Raw genomic sequence first — 13736 nt, 5'->3', positions numbered from 1 at the left:
GCACTCATACACACACACTCACACACACACAACCATAACAAAGATCGCCCCAAAATGGCTGCCCGGCCCACACCGTGCCCGGGAGGGGCCGAGCGGGGCCAAGGGGAGGGGGAGGGCCAAGGGGGCGGGGCCAACCCCGCCTCACACACGCCCACCGACTCGCCACGCCCCCCACCAGATGACCCCGCCCACCGGAGCGCACGCGCCTGCGCAGAAGGGCCTTTCGGGGAGTGCCCCTCCCCCTGCCCCCGGCGCCGCCGGTTCCCCCACGCCGCCGCCGCCGCCAACGTTCGACCCGGAAAACGGCCGTTGTTTTTTTTTTTTAAGCCCCGCCCCCAACCCCCTCAGGTTTTGCTCGGCGCGTGGTCGCTGCCTTCCTTCCTCACGCGGCCGCGGAGGGGGAAGGAGGGAGGGAGGGCAGCAGTTTGTTATTAAGCTCCTCTTTCTCACTCGGATTCGGGCGCGCGGACTGTGGCCTGTGTGTGCACCTCTTTCTTTTTCTTTCCTGCCCCGAACCCGGATACTTTTTTTTTTTCACCCTCCCCCGCCAAGTACCGAATGCCGCTCCGCTTCGGGAGGTTCCGAGCCCTTCCGCAGCTTTTGCTCCTTCAGCCTCGCTTCACGTGCGCGCGCGTCCAGACTCCACTTCCCAGCGGGCCCCTCGGCGGGCTTCTGGGGGCTCGCGCGGCCGGTCCGACGCGCTACTCGCTGCGACTGGGGGCCCCGCCCCCAGTCGGCGTCACGTGACGCCCTGGCCACGCCCCCGCCGGGGCCCAAAGGCGGTTGGTCGGATCTGGAGTCTCTCATTGGCCAGCGGCGCCCGAAGGAGGCGGAGCTGCTAGAAGGAGGAAATGAGGGCAAAACCGACGCTTTCCACTCAGTTGCTCTTGGCCAAGAGTTTAGTTTGCAGATGCCGTGCCAGCCCTGCCCGTCTCACGGGAAGGAAGTGCAGCCTTACGTATATAAAGATGGGCCGGCCGCCAGGAAGCCAGATTGATCTCAAATCCGGAGGAATGATGACATTGGCCTTCCTGGGCTCCTTAAGCTGTCCTGTTGATTTGCTTCAGAAATGGGCTTAGATACTAAGCCTGGTGCTGTTTCCTGAGGCCCAGAGGAGGGAAGGGACCTTCCCAAGGTCAAATCTAAGACCAAAGATAAAGAGGAGAAGGAATGATCAAAGTTGTGCCAGACCAGGGTCCCACTTTTCTTTTTCTTTTTAATGAAAGTGAAAATCTGTGTCCTGTGCTTTTTGGTTTTTTTGTTTGTTTGTTTTAACTAAGTTTCCAGATCATCAAAGAGAATTGAAAGTAAAGTAGGATTATTACTTTTTTTTTTTTGGAGCCACACTTGACATTCTTCGCCGGGAGTCGCTTCTGGTTGGGATTGCTGGTGGGATCATGATGCGTTCAGCGCTTTTGCACTCTCTCTAGTCCCTACTATTTATTTAATTTAAAGTAATAATAGTTTGCCTCGTCCATTCTAGAAATCGATAGCCCTTTGCAGAGAATGAGCTCCAGAGATGGCAAGCATGCCCTCTGGCTCATTCACACACAAAAACTCCAAATCTCTCCAAACTTTCTTCCGCCACCAGTTACGGTTTCAGTAGTTGCATTCGACTTTCCCGAGCTCTGTCGGACGCTAGTTAGCTAGCGTCTAACTCTAGAATACAGAAAGAAGGAAGCTTCGATATCCTAAGTTCTCAGTGGGCTTAAGAAGTTAAAAATCGCTTCAACCGAAAGCCGACTTTCGTAGGAACCAAGAAACCCGGGTCGAGTCCCCACCCGGACACACTTTCTTGCGGGTCTCGGGAAGTGGCCGTTCCGCTTCGGTCGCCGGAAGTGGCTTCCCCGGGCACCTGGGTCCTCGCGAAGCTCAGCTTTCTGGCGTTTCCAGGCGCGATCATGGCAAGTATGTAGAGCGTAGGTGCCACATGATGCCAGTTGGAAATGGGGGGGGGGCACCAAACTGAAAGCCCGCGGACGCTGTCAGGCAACACGTCCGGCGCAGTCTTGTGCCCAGACTCCGCCCATTTATTTTCCCGTTGCTGCTGCCGTGTTGCATTTTGCGACGGTGTGTAAAAAAGTTGGAGACGGGGGCCGGAGAGAGAGCATGAAGGTAAGGCGTTTGCCTTGCGTGCAGAAGGACGGTGTTTTGAATCCCGGCATCCCATATGGTCCTCCGTGTCTGCCAGGAGCGATTTCTGAGCGTGGGGCCAGGAGGAACCCCTGAGCGCTGCCGGGTGTGACCCAAAAACAAACAAACAAACAAGTTGGAGACAGTTGAAAAGATGAGCTTGTTCACCCTGAGCCTTGGCCATTAGTGATCTCGCCTGTTGCTGCTCCTGGGCTTGAGGGTTTGTCAAACACCTTTCGCTCGAGCCTTGGAAAGCACGTGACTGCTTAGAGTCCTTACTGGGTGGAAGAAATGATTTCTCAATGGTTTGGTATGCCCTTAGGCAGCTGATTTTGAACTAAGGTGGGCCTTGCTGAAAGTGTGTTGATATGTAGGAGGTGTTTACGGGTGACATCTACGATCTACTCAAGAGGTTCACCAAGGCTCCTTGTTTGTTTCTTTGGGGGATAAGGGTTCTTTCGGGGTTCACTTTCAGCTATCATCAGGGCTTACTCTTTTCTTGTGTTCAGGGGTCTTTCCTGGTGGTGCTCAGCTGAGCCAGAATTGAATCAGAGTCAGCTGCTTTGCAAGGTATGTTCATTAACCCACTATTAAGTGGTTCCATCATTTCTTCATGTATAGAATAAAGACATCCCTAGGGCTTCAACAGTATTTTTTAACCATTCATTCACGTGTAAAATGGAATAACTAATATCTTTGTCTACTTATGTAGTGACAGGGACATTTCTCAGCTCTTTATATGTGTCACCTCATTTAATTCTTACAACCCCATGAAGTAACTGGAAGTAATTACTATAATTCTTATTTCAAAGATGAGCCTTATCATAATAAGATTTTATAGATTTTTCCAAATCACACAGCTATTAGGGCCAGAGTTATAGTAAGGTGGGTTGGGCACTTGCTTTGCATGAAGCCAACCTGGGTTTAATTCCCAACACCCCATATGGTCCCCAAGTCCTACCAGGAGTGACCTCTTTGCTAAGCTAGGAATAAAATTTGAGGACTCAGGTGTGGAACCCTAATATCAAACAAAAAAAAAATCACACAGCTATTAAGTGTGTGGAGGCCAGGCTTTCAGCCCAGTTTGTTTTTTTTTTTTTTGGTTTTTGGGTCACACCCTGTGACGCTCAGGGGTTACTCCTGGCTATGAGCTCAGAAGTTGCTCCTGGCTTCTTGGGGGACCATATGGGACGCCGGGGGATCGAACCGCGGTCCGTCCTAGGCTAGCGCAGGCAAGGCAGGCACCTTACCTCCAGCGCCACCGCCCAGCCCCCTTTCAGCCCAGTTTGAATTCACAGTATGTACTTTAAATTAATAGTTGTACTCTCAATACAAAATTGATACTGCATGGCTGGAGAGAGAGCACAGCAGGCAGGGTGCTTGTCTTTTTTTTTTTTTTTTTTTTGGTTTTTGGGTCACACCAGGCAGTGCTCAGGGGTTATTCCTGGCTCCAGGCTCAGAAATTGCTCCTGGCAGGCACGGGGGACCATATGGGACGCTGGGATTCGAACCGATGACCTCCTGCATGAAAGGCAAACGCTTTACCTCCATGCTATCTCTCCGGCCCCAGGGTGCTTGTCTTACATGAAGCTGACCCAGACTTGCTGTCTGGCATCCTATATGGTTCCATGACCACTGCCAGGAGTAGTTTCTGAGTATAGAGCCAGGAGTAACCCCTGAGCATCACTGGATATGGGTCAAAAAAAACCTGATATATTAAATTATGCCCCAAAATAGATAACAGAAAAGAGCATGACCTTCGGATTTTTCAGTATTCTTAGGTTTGTTTTTTTTTTTGTTTTTGGTTTTTGGGCCACACCCGGCGGTGCTCAGGGGGTTACTCCTGGCTGCCTGCTCAGAAATAGCTCCTGGCAGGCACGGGGGACCATATCGGACACCGGGATTCCAACCAACCACCTTTGGTCCTGGATCGGCTGCTTGCAAGGCAAACGCCGCTGTGCTATCTCTCCGGGCCCAGTATTTTATTTTTAAGATTTCCTTTTTTATGTGAGCCACACCCTGCTGGCTGGAATCAGAGATATAGGGACTACTACATTCAAGGTGATACATAGCAGAAGTACAAGCTTTGGTGCAGAGTACATTCAAGGTGAGCTTGGCAAAAGTTCTGTCCCAGCAGTGGTTATACCTACGGTACCCCTGCTAGGTATGGGGTGGATAGGGTGGGCTCATTGACTAAGTATAGAGCTCATGTTAAATGAGTGGTTTTCCATGGGAGTTATCTGCCTGGCCCTTTAGCAGTATTTCTGTTTTGGGGGCGCTACACCTTGTGGTGCTCAGGAATCACTACTGGCAGTGCTCAGGATGATATAGGCTGCCAAGATTGAACCTGGGATGAACATCCAAGGCAAGTACCCTACTCACTCTATTCCCTTGACCTTTAGTTTTTGGGTTTTGATTTTTTGTTTTGTTTTGTTCTGGTTTTTGGGCCACACCTGGAGGTGATTTTCAGGGGTTACTCCAGGCTATGTGCTCAGAAATTGCTCCTGGCTTGGGGGGACCATATGGGACACGGGGATCGAACTGCGATCTGTCCTAGGCTAAAGCCGGCAAGCCAGGCGCCTTACCACTCTGCGCCACTACTCTGGCCCCGACAGACATTATTTTCAAGGCCAGAGAGATAGTACAGGGTGAGTAAGACATTCACCTTAGACACAGCTTTCCAGGTTCAATCCTTGGTAGCATATATGTTCCCCAGTCTCTTCCAGGAGTGATCCTTGAGTATAGACAAGACTAACCCAAAAACAAAAAAAGAATTGCATTGTTTAGGGGGCTGGAAAGATAATACAGCAGGTAAGACACTAGTCTTGCACATGGCTGACCCATGTTCAATCCTCAGCACCCCATATTCTCTAAGCCCACCAACAATGATCCCTGAACATGGAGCCAACAGTAAGCCCTCATACCATAGTTGTGGCCCAAAGACAGAAACAAACAAAAACAGGGTTGGAGAGATAATATGTAAGGTAAGGCACTTGTCTTGAACATGGTTGAGCTGGGTTCAACCTCAGGCATTCCATATGGTTTCCCAAACTCCACTCGGAGTAATATCTGAGTGTATAATCAGGAGTAACCCCTGAGCATTTAGGAGTTGGCTCACAAAAAAAAGGGGGGGGGAGGCTGAAGATGGCACAGCCGTAGGGTGTTTGCCTTGCATGCAGAAGGATAGTGGTTTGAATCCCAGCATCCCATATGTTCCCCCAAGTCTTCTGGGGGCAATTTCTGAGCATAGAGCCAGGAGTAGCTCCTGAGCACTGCTGGGATGCCCCCCCCCCAAAAAAAAAAAAAAACATAAAACCAAAAACAAAAGATATGGCTTTCAAAGAAATGAATTCTCAGGAATTAATTTTTTTTTGGGGGGTCACACATCCAGCACTGCTCAGGGGTTATTCCTGGCAGGCTCCAGGGACCATATGGGGTGCTGGGATTTGAACCACCATCCTTCTGCATCTAAGGCAAACGCCTTACCACTGTATTATCTCTTCGGCCCCAGGAATTAATTTTTTTTTTTTTTTTTTGGTTTTGGGCCACACCCGGTGGTGCTCAGGGGTTACTCCTGGCTGTCTGCTCAGAATTAGCTCCTGGCAGGCACGGGGGACCATATGGGACACCGAGATTCGAACCAACCACCTTTGGTCCTGGATCGGCTGCTTGCAAGGCAAATGCCGCTGTGCTATCTCTCCGGGCCCGGAATTAATTTTTTTTTTTTTTTTTTTTTTTGGATTTTGGGCCATACCCGGCATTGCTCAGGGATTACTCCTGGCTGTCTGCTCAGAAATAGCTCCTGGCAGGCACGGGGGACCATATGGGACACCGGGATTCGAACCAACCACCTTTGGTTCTGGATCGGCTGCTTGCAAGGCAAACACCGCTGTGCTATCTCTCCGGGCCCCGGAATTAATTTTTTTAATTACAAATAAGTGACTGATGAAATAGCTTAAATGTGCTGTATACTTATTATGTTAAAACCCTGGCTTTGTTGAAAACCAGGCAGCTCATGGTCCCATACCCTGAACACTTTTCGGGACTGCCAGACCCCTATCAGGAGTAGCCCCACCCCCAACTATTCAAGTATGTTATTAAAACAAAAGGCATTATATGGTCTCCTGTGTACGGCCAGGAGTGATTCCTGAGTACAGAGCCAGGAGTAATCCCTGAGTACCATCAGGTATGGCCAAAACCAAAAAGTAATTATTTAAAAAAATTTATTTTTGGGCCCGGAGAGATAGCACAATGGCGTTTGCCTTGCAAGCAGCCGATCCAGGACCAAAAGGTGGTTGGTTCGAATCCCGGTGTCCCATATGGTCCCCCGTGCCTGCCAGGAGCTATTTCTGAGCAGACAGCCAGGAGTAACCCCTGAGCAACGCCGGGTATGGCCCAAAAACCAAAAAAAAAAAAAAAAATTTTTTTTGAGCCGGAGCGATAGCACAGTGGTAGGGTGTTTGTCTTACACACGGTCAATCCTGGACAGATCCAGGTTTCAATCCCTGGCATCCCACATGGTTCCCAAAGCCTGCCAAGAGTAACCCCTGAGCACTACTGGGTATTGCCCAAAAACTTAAAAACAATTTTTTTCTTTTTAATAATGTAGAACATTGAGTAAATGAAGTAACATCATGTATTTTTTTGTTTCACAGCAATCTGCTTCTCTGATTCAGATCATCTCTCTATATAATATATTAATCAAAACTGTTTGACATCGTTTTTTTAGCAAGATTTTCAATAACATACAGTATGCTTCATTTCATCCAAAAATTTTCTCAGGCATCTTCCAAGGTAAGTTATTCACCACATATTTGAATCTATTTTCTGGTATTGCTTAACTGGAATAATTGCAGGAAAAAGAAGATGAAACTTCATATCCTCATTTATTCTGTTGAGTAATACTAAAATAATTTAATATTTAGTAATACTGTTTAGTAATACTAAAATATTTTAATATATCAAGTGGTAAATTCTACTTTTTTTTTTTTTTGGGTCACACCTAGCAGAACTCAGGGGTTGGTTACTCCTGGCTCTATGCTCAGAAATTGCTCCTGGCAGGCTCAGGGGACCATATGGGATGCTGGGATTCAAACCACCTACTTTCTGCATGGAAGGCAAACGCCTTACCTCCATGCTATCTCTCCGGCTCCGTTAAGTGGTAAATTCTAAAGTGAACTATCAAGCAGAAAAGTGTTGCAGTGTCAACAACAGGGCCAGATATCGTAGATCAGGTAGAGTATTACCTTGCATTCGGCACACCCAGATCTGATGGTCCCCGTACCACTGCCAGTAATGATCCTTTTTTTAATTTGATTTTCTATTTTTGGTTTTTCAGTCATACCCAGTTGTGATCAGAGGTTAATCCTGGCTCTGTACTCAGAAATTACTCTTGAGAGGCTCAGAGTAACAGCACAGTGGGTAGGGCACTTGCCTTGCATGCAGCCAACCCAGGTTCAATCCCTGGCATCTCGAATGGTTCCCCGAGCCTGCCTTTTTTTTTTTTTTTTTTTTTTTGGTTTTTGGGTCATATCTGGCTTCACTCAGGCTCTATGCTCAGAAATCACTCCTGGCAGACTCAAGGAACTATATGGGATGTCGGGATTCAAACCAATGTCCTTCTGCATGCAAGGCAAACACCCTACCTGCATGCTATCTCTCCGCCTCCTGCCAGGAGTGATTTCTAAACACAGCCAGGAGTAACCTCTGAGTGCTGCCACGTATGGTTCCTCCCCTCGGAAAAAAAAGAAAAGAAATTACTCCTGGTTGGCTCAGGAGACCATATGGGATGCCAGGAATCCAAACCTGGGTCTGCTGCATCAAGAGAGATAACCCACTCTGTTCTATCACTCTAGCCCTATTTGTTTTGGCTTTGATTTTTTTGAGTCAGACCCAGCCTGCTCACTTACTCCTGGCTCTGTGCTCAGAGATCATTCCTGGCCAGTACCCACCCCCCAAAAAAAGGGGGAAAAAGACAAAAGTGTTAGGAAGCACAGTGGATAGGGTGTTTGCCTTGCACACACTGACCCAGGTTTAAACCTTGCATCCCATATGGTCCCCTGAGCCTGTCAGGAGTGATCCCTGAGCAGAGCTGAAGTAATTCTAAGCACCAATGGGTGTGGCCCTCTAAAAAAATAAAAGACAAGGAATTATGAAAAGTGTGTAATCTGAGGCTGGGGCTCAGTGGTAGAGCACATTGGTTTTTGAGCCAGACCTGACTTTTCTCAGGAATCAAATCTGGGTCTGCCACATGAATATGGACATGTCCTGTACTGTCTTATCTCTCTACTCTGTGTACAGCACTTTTTTTTTAACATGACCCAAGTTCAGTCACTAACACTACACAAACAAAGATGTGTGATTTATAAAGAAAAATTAGAAGTTTATTGGTTGGTTTGGGGTTACACATGACTGTTCTCAGGGCTTACTCCTGACTCTGCACTTAGGAATCACTCCTGATGAGACTTGGAACCATATGGAGTGCAAGGGATCAAACCACTTGCAAGGTAAGCACTCTACCCACTGTACTATGCCTCTGGCTTCTATAAAGCAAAGTTGGAAGACAGATTATGTTCCTCGAGTTAAAATCTTTTACCAGTATTAATGCTCTTTCTTTTGCAATATATAAATAGAAGAGGCCATATAGAAGGGAAAATAACTAAATCTCAGGTTCAAGTCTTTTTACCTTTCCTCCTTCAATTATTTATCTTTGGAATAATACTGATAGACTGACACAAAATCACTGTTCCCTTCTCCATCTACTTCTCCTTTTCTCCCTCTTTCCCCCCCCCCCCCCCCCGCTGTCTCTTGTGGTCCTTACTTTGGGTTGTATTTGCACATATGCTTGACAGAGGTTTTACTCCTTTAGTAGTGGTGTTCAGACACTTTCCATATTTTGTATCTGGTTTTTTGGAGGGATTTTTGTTTTTGTTTTTGTTTTTGCTTTTTTGTTTTTTGGGCCACAAGTGGCGATGCTCAGAGGTTACTCCTAGCTCTGCGCTCAGAAATCACTCCTGACTCAGGAGACCAGATGGAATGCTGTGGATGGAATCCGTGTCCGTCCTGGGTCAGCTGCATACAAGGCAAACACCCTACTGCTGTGCTACCACTCCGGTCTGTGTATTTTGGTTTTTTGGGTCCATGTATTTTGTGTCTGTGTACATGTATTTGTGTTTAGTGTCAGATCAAACACAAGCATTTCATGCATGAAGATAAGTGCTCTACTGCTAAGTGACATCCATGGCCTAATTCCCTCTTGCATAACCTGGTTGTGTTCTCTGGCATTTGAGGTCTTGGCTCATGTCTTTATTTGCATTAGTCACTGGTCACACACTTTAGTAAGAGTGCTTGCACTCACCTTACTGATGGGCCAGATCTTTGCTTGTTATTAGGCTGGGGATTCCAGAACTGCTAGGACCAAGCTTTGGCACATGAGGGCAGAAGGAGGAATCAAACTTGTGCCTTAATACTTGCAAAAGAGATGCTGCTTTTCCTCTTATTTTTTCAAATTCCATTTCTTGTCTTTGTTTTTGGGCCAACCCAGCAGTGGGCAGGGGTTACTCCCAGCTCTGTGTTCAGAAATTGCTCCTGGCGGGCTTAGGGGACCCATCCTGGCTCAGCCCAGTGCAAGGCAAATGCCCTACTAATGTGCTATCCCTCCGGCTCCATCCCTTTCTCTTCTTTTTTTTTCTTGGTTCACAGCTGGCAGCACTCGGGTTACTCCTGGCTCTGTACTCAGAAATTGCTCCTGGCAGGCTCAGGGGACCAGATGGGATGCTAGGATTCGAACCCACCATCCTTCTGAAGCATGCAAGGCAAACGCCCCACCTCCATGCTATCTCTCCAGCCCCCCTTCTCTTCTTTTTGTTGTTGGTGTTACTGTTGTATCAATGACCAGAAGTTGCATACATTTGATTGCCTTGCTAAGGCAATACACATTTCATTGAGCTGCACCACAGATGGCATATTTACTTGTGGTACAGGAGATTCTAAACAGCAGTTCTATTGGGATCATACTCATATGGGGCCATACCAGGGATCGGACATGTAACCTTACCGGCCTCAGACTTGTAAGGCAAGCTCTTTCACAGTTATACCTGATCCCCAAGGCAGACACTTTTGCCACTGAGCCATTCGTCTGGCTCCAACTTACTGGTTCCTATACTATTTGGGGGAGGAGGGACTTGATTTTATTTTTTTTTTTTTGACAGGGGCAGGGTGTTTGGGCCATCCAACCTGTGCTGAGGGGCTCACTTTATACTCGGGACAATAGGTTCTGAGGATCAAACAAGGATCAGCTTCGTGCAATCCTTGTACCACTCTCCAGCCCATTGTCTTCTATTTTTATCCTCCAACTTATGGATGTGAGGGCCATCTGGCTGCGACATCTGTCACCCCATTGATCACCAGGGTTGATTCGGCTGATCTGGCTGGCTAGGCGGGTGTCCCCTTCCTCCCTTATCGCTCCATGTGTGTCCCTCCCGAAGCTGCGCCCTTGGTCTAGGAGGACGGGCTTCCCTAAATAGAGATGGACTGTTCTTCAGTCAAGGGTATACGAGTAGCTGCGCTCCCCTGCTAGAACCTCCAAACAAGCTCTCAATATCCTCCAACTTAGACACAGCTTGCAGTGCTCAGGGCTTGCTTCTGGTGGTTCTGAGGGAATTGTATGATGTGGATATGTATAAGGACTCCTGAATGCAAAGCATGTGTACCCTTTTTCCCTGACCCTCTTTACTTTTTATTTATTTTTTTTTTGGGGGGGGGGGCGCATCCAGTGACGCTCAGGGATTACTCCTGGCTATGCGCTCAGAAATTACTCCTGGCTTGGGGGTTGCTGGGGGGTCAAACTGTGGTCTGTCCTAAGATAGCACGGGCAAGGCCTTACTGCTTGCACCACCGCCCAGACCCTCTTTATTTTTATTGTGGGGACCAAAACTGGCAGTGCTGTGTACAAACCATGGGAGACTGGTATTAAAGCTAGGGCCTGTAAAAAGAAAAAAAAAAAAAGGGCCAGAGAGAGATAGGGCTTTTGCCTTGCACATGGCCAATCCAGGACAGACACCGATTTGATTTCTCAGCATCTCATATGGTCCCCCCAAACCTGCCACGAGTGATATCTGAGTGCAGACCCAGGAGTAGCCCCTGAGCACCGCCAAGTGTGGCCCCCAAACAAAACAAAACAAAACAAAAAAGCTAGGGACTTGTATGTGCAAAGCCTATGCTTTACCGCTTGCGTCACATTCCTGGCCCGTTTAGAAGGTTTTTTCGTTCATTGTTTTGATTTTGGGCCACATGCAACAGGGCTCAGAAATTACCCCAGCAGGCTCGAGGATTTGCCAGGTATTGAACCTGGATCATCCCTGTGCAAGGCAAATGCCCTATCCACTATACTATCTCCCTGGCTCCTAGAAGTTTTTATATTTAGTAGCTTTTTTGGCTTATGGTTTGGGTCACACCCAGAAAATACTCAGGGATTCTTTTTTTTTGGGGGGGGGGGCCTCACACCCGGCAGTGCTTAGGAGTTACTCCTGGCTGTCTGCTCAGAAATAGCTCCTGGCAGGCACAGGGGACCATATGGGACACCGGGATTCGAACCAACACCTTTGGTCCTGGATCGGCTGCTTGCAAGGCAAACGCCGCTGTGCTATCTCTCCGGGCCCAGGGATTATTCTTGACTCTGGACTCAGAAAGCACTCCTAGCAGTGCTTGGGAATACATATGGGATGCCAGGATCAAACCTAGGTTGGCTGTGTACAAGGCAAATGCCCAATCTACTGTATTGTTGCTCAGCCCATTCTTTGGTATTTTAAATAGCTATTTAATTATTAGTCAACAGTGATGCAATCAGTTCATTTTTTCTGTAAAATTTGATGAGATAATAAAAGATAGATGTGTTTTTTTTTTTATAGATGGTTTCTCTTGCTTCAGGTTGGCATGAACAATGAAGTTTAGTATTACATATTAAAAAATCTTCTGGTTCTATTTTCTTTCTAGATACTGAAGTCTCCTTTTACAGTCAGAAGAAGGTTCAGTATAAGAACAGATACACTTTGTCTCAAGACATGTCTCCAGAAATATGCCCCCCCTTTGTTTCCAAGGCATTGTCTTCTCTCGCCATACCCACTGTTTACAAGCAAGATTCAGAACTATCATACTTCTCCTTGCAACTTTAAGAAGCAAAAGCAACCAGTACCTCCAACCAGGCCACCAAGCAGCATCACTTACCTCCTTGACAGCCCAAAGCCAGCATTATACTTAACTCTGGCAGGACTAATCCCTTTTGTTGCTCCACCACTGGTCATGGCAATAACAAAGTCTTATATCCCTATTTTAGCTTTTGCTCAAATGGCTTATGGAGCTAGTTTCTTATCTTTCTTGGGAGGGGTTAGATGGGGTTTTGCTCTGACAGAAGGTAGTCCTGCTAAACCAGATTATCTTAATTTGGCTAATAGTGCAACTCCACTTTTATTTTCATGGTTTGCTTTCTTAGTATCAGACAAACTCAGTGAAGCTATAGTTTTTGTAATAATAGGTTTGGGGATAGCATTACACCTTGAACTTTTTCTTTTGCCACATTATCCCAATTGGTTCAAAGCCCTGAGGATACTAGTCACTTTGGTGGCCTTTTTTTCGTTTATAATTACTTTACTACTTAAAGATATTTATCCAGAGAAAGGTCCCAAGAGACCTACTCATGTAGGATAAATATAAACCTCAGATGATATTAGCTTGTGACATCACCTTTTCAGCTTCTCTTTGACATTTTTACCTCCACTAATGATAGTTTTCCTGTGAAAAGAGAGGCTACGGTGGTAAATTGAGTACTGTTGGTAAACTATAATGTAATATTACCAGTGTTTTTAAAAAGGGAACTTTTGAAACAATGATGGGAATGCCATTTGCATATAAAGACTGTCATCTATATGCCAAGGAGAAAAACCTAGAACATTATCCTTTCAGACGTCTCAGAAGAAATCACCTCTACCAAAACAGACAATAAATTCTGTTTTTTATATTTCTGTGGCAATTCTTTTATAATCTTTTTTATGTTTGTTTTTAGGGATTGAACCTGGGTCTGCTGCATGCAAGACCTACTCACCCCCTACCCAGATCACTGTTAACCTTATTAGTTAAAATCTGTGCTAAAATGACCATAGAATGATTGATACCGAAGGAAAGAAAGCTTATATTCATAAAATCTTGTTTCAGTGAGGAAACAGTGTGTGATTTATTCAGAATAACCTAAAGAGACACAGCTTTCAAAAATACATGCTTTGTGAGCTTAATAACTGCATGTAGTTATAATATTCTTGTAGGCCAATCTAAATTTTTTTTTTTTTTTTTTGGTTCTTGGGTCACACCCAGCAGTGCTCGGGCTGCTACTGGCTCTGCGCTCACTTGCATTCTCTCTTTTTTTTTTTTTGGTTTTTGGGCCACACCCTGTGACGCTCAGGGGTTACTCCTGGCTATGCGCTCAGAAGTTGCTCCTGGCTTCTTGGGGGACCATATGGGATGCCGGGGGATCGAACCTCGGTCCGTCCTAGGCTAGCGCAGGCAAGGCAGGCACCTCCAGCGCCACCGCCCGGCCCCCCTCACTTGCATTC

At 46.7% G+C, this 13736-nt stretch overlaps 1 protein-coding gene and 1 long non-coding RNA gene across 4 annotated transcripts; both read left to right on the top strand.

The window, feature by feature from the left end:
• The first annotated feature begins 1842 nt into the window (after positions 1 to 1842).
• On the top strand, positions 1843 to 6830 carry LOC126011443 (uncharacterized). Of its 2 annotated transcripts, none has more exons than XR_007496755.1 (3): positions 1843 to 1908; positions 2643 to 2703; positions 6789 to 6830. It is a non-coding gene; the product is annotated as an uncharacterized LOC126011443 (long non-coding RNA). The 2 variants fall into 2 exon arrangements; XR_007496754.1 differs by lacking the exon at positions 6789 to 6830 and adding an exon at positions 4127 to 4234.
• Positions 6831 to 6854: 24 nt separating this feature from the next.
• TMEM69 (transmembrane protein 69) lies at positions 6855 to 12913 on the top strand. Of its 2 annotated transcripts, none has more exons than XM_049775015.1 (2): positions 6855 to 6927; positions 12127 to 12913. In XM_049775015.1, the coding sequence occupies exons 1-2, from the start codon at positions 6886 to 6888 to the stop codon at positions 12835 to 12837; spliced, it is 753 nt and encodes a 250-aa protein (XP_049630972.1). In that variant the 5' UTR covers positions 6855 to 6885; the 3' UTR covers positions 12838 to 12913. The 2 variants fall into 2 exon arrangements, 1 of the variants encoding a protein (XP_049630972.1); XR_007496747.1 differs by lacking the exon at positions 6855 to 6927 and adding an exon at positions 8396 to 8639 and having other exon boundaries at positions 12127 to 12261.
• The last annotated feature ends 823 nt before the right edge of the window (positions 12914 to 13736 follow it).

Source organism: Suncus etruscus, chromosome 6, assembly GCF_024139225.1.
Source record: "Suncus etruscus isolate mSunEtr1 chromosome 6, mSunEtr1.pri.cur, whole genome shotgun sequence".
Classification (NCBI taxonomy): Eukaryota; Metazoa; Chordata; class Mammalia; order Eulipotyphla; family Soricidae; genus Suncus; species Suncus etruscus.
This window is presented reverse-complemented; position numbering and strand designations above follow the sequence as displayed.

Bases quoted from the DNA above. Each gene is read 5' to 3' on its own strand.
- TMEM69 (XM_049775015.1), top strand. From the start codon at position 6,886: ATGCTTCATTTCATCCAAAAATTTTCTCAGGCATCTTCCAAG. The intron at 6,928-12,126 runs GTAAGTTATTCA...TTTTCTTTCTAG, and splicing joins TTTCTCAGGCATCTTCCAAG to ATACTGAAGTCTCCTTTTAC.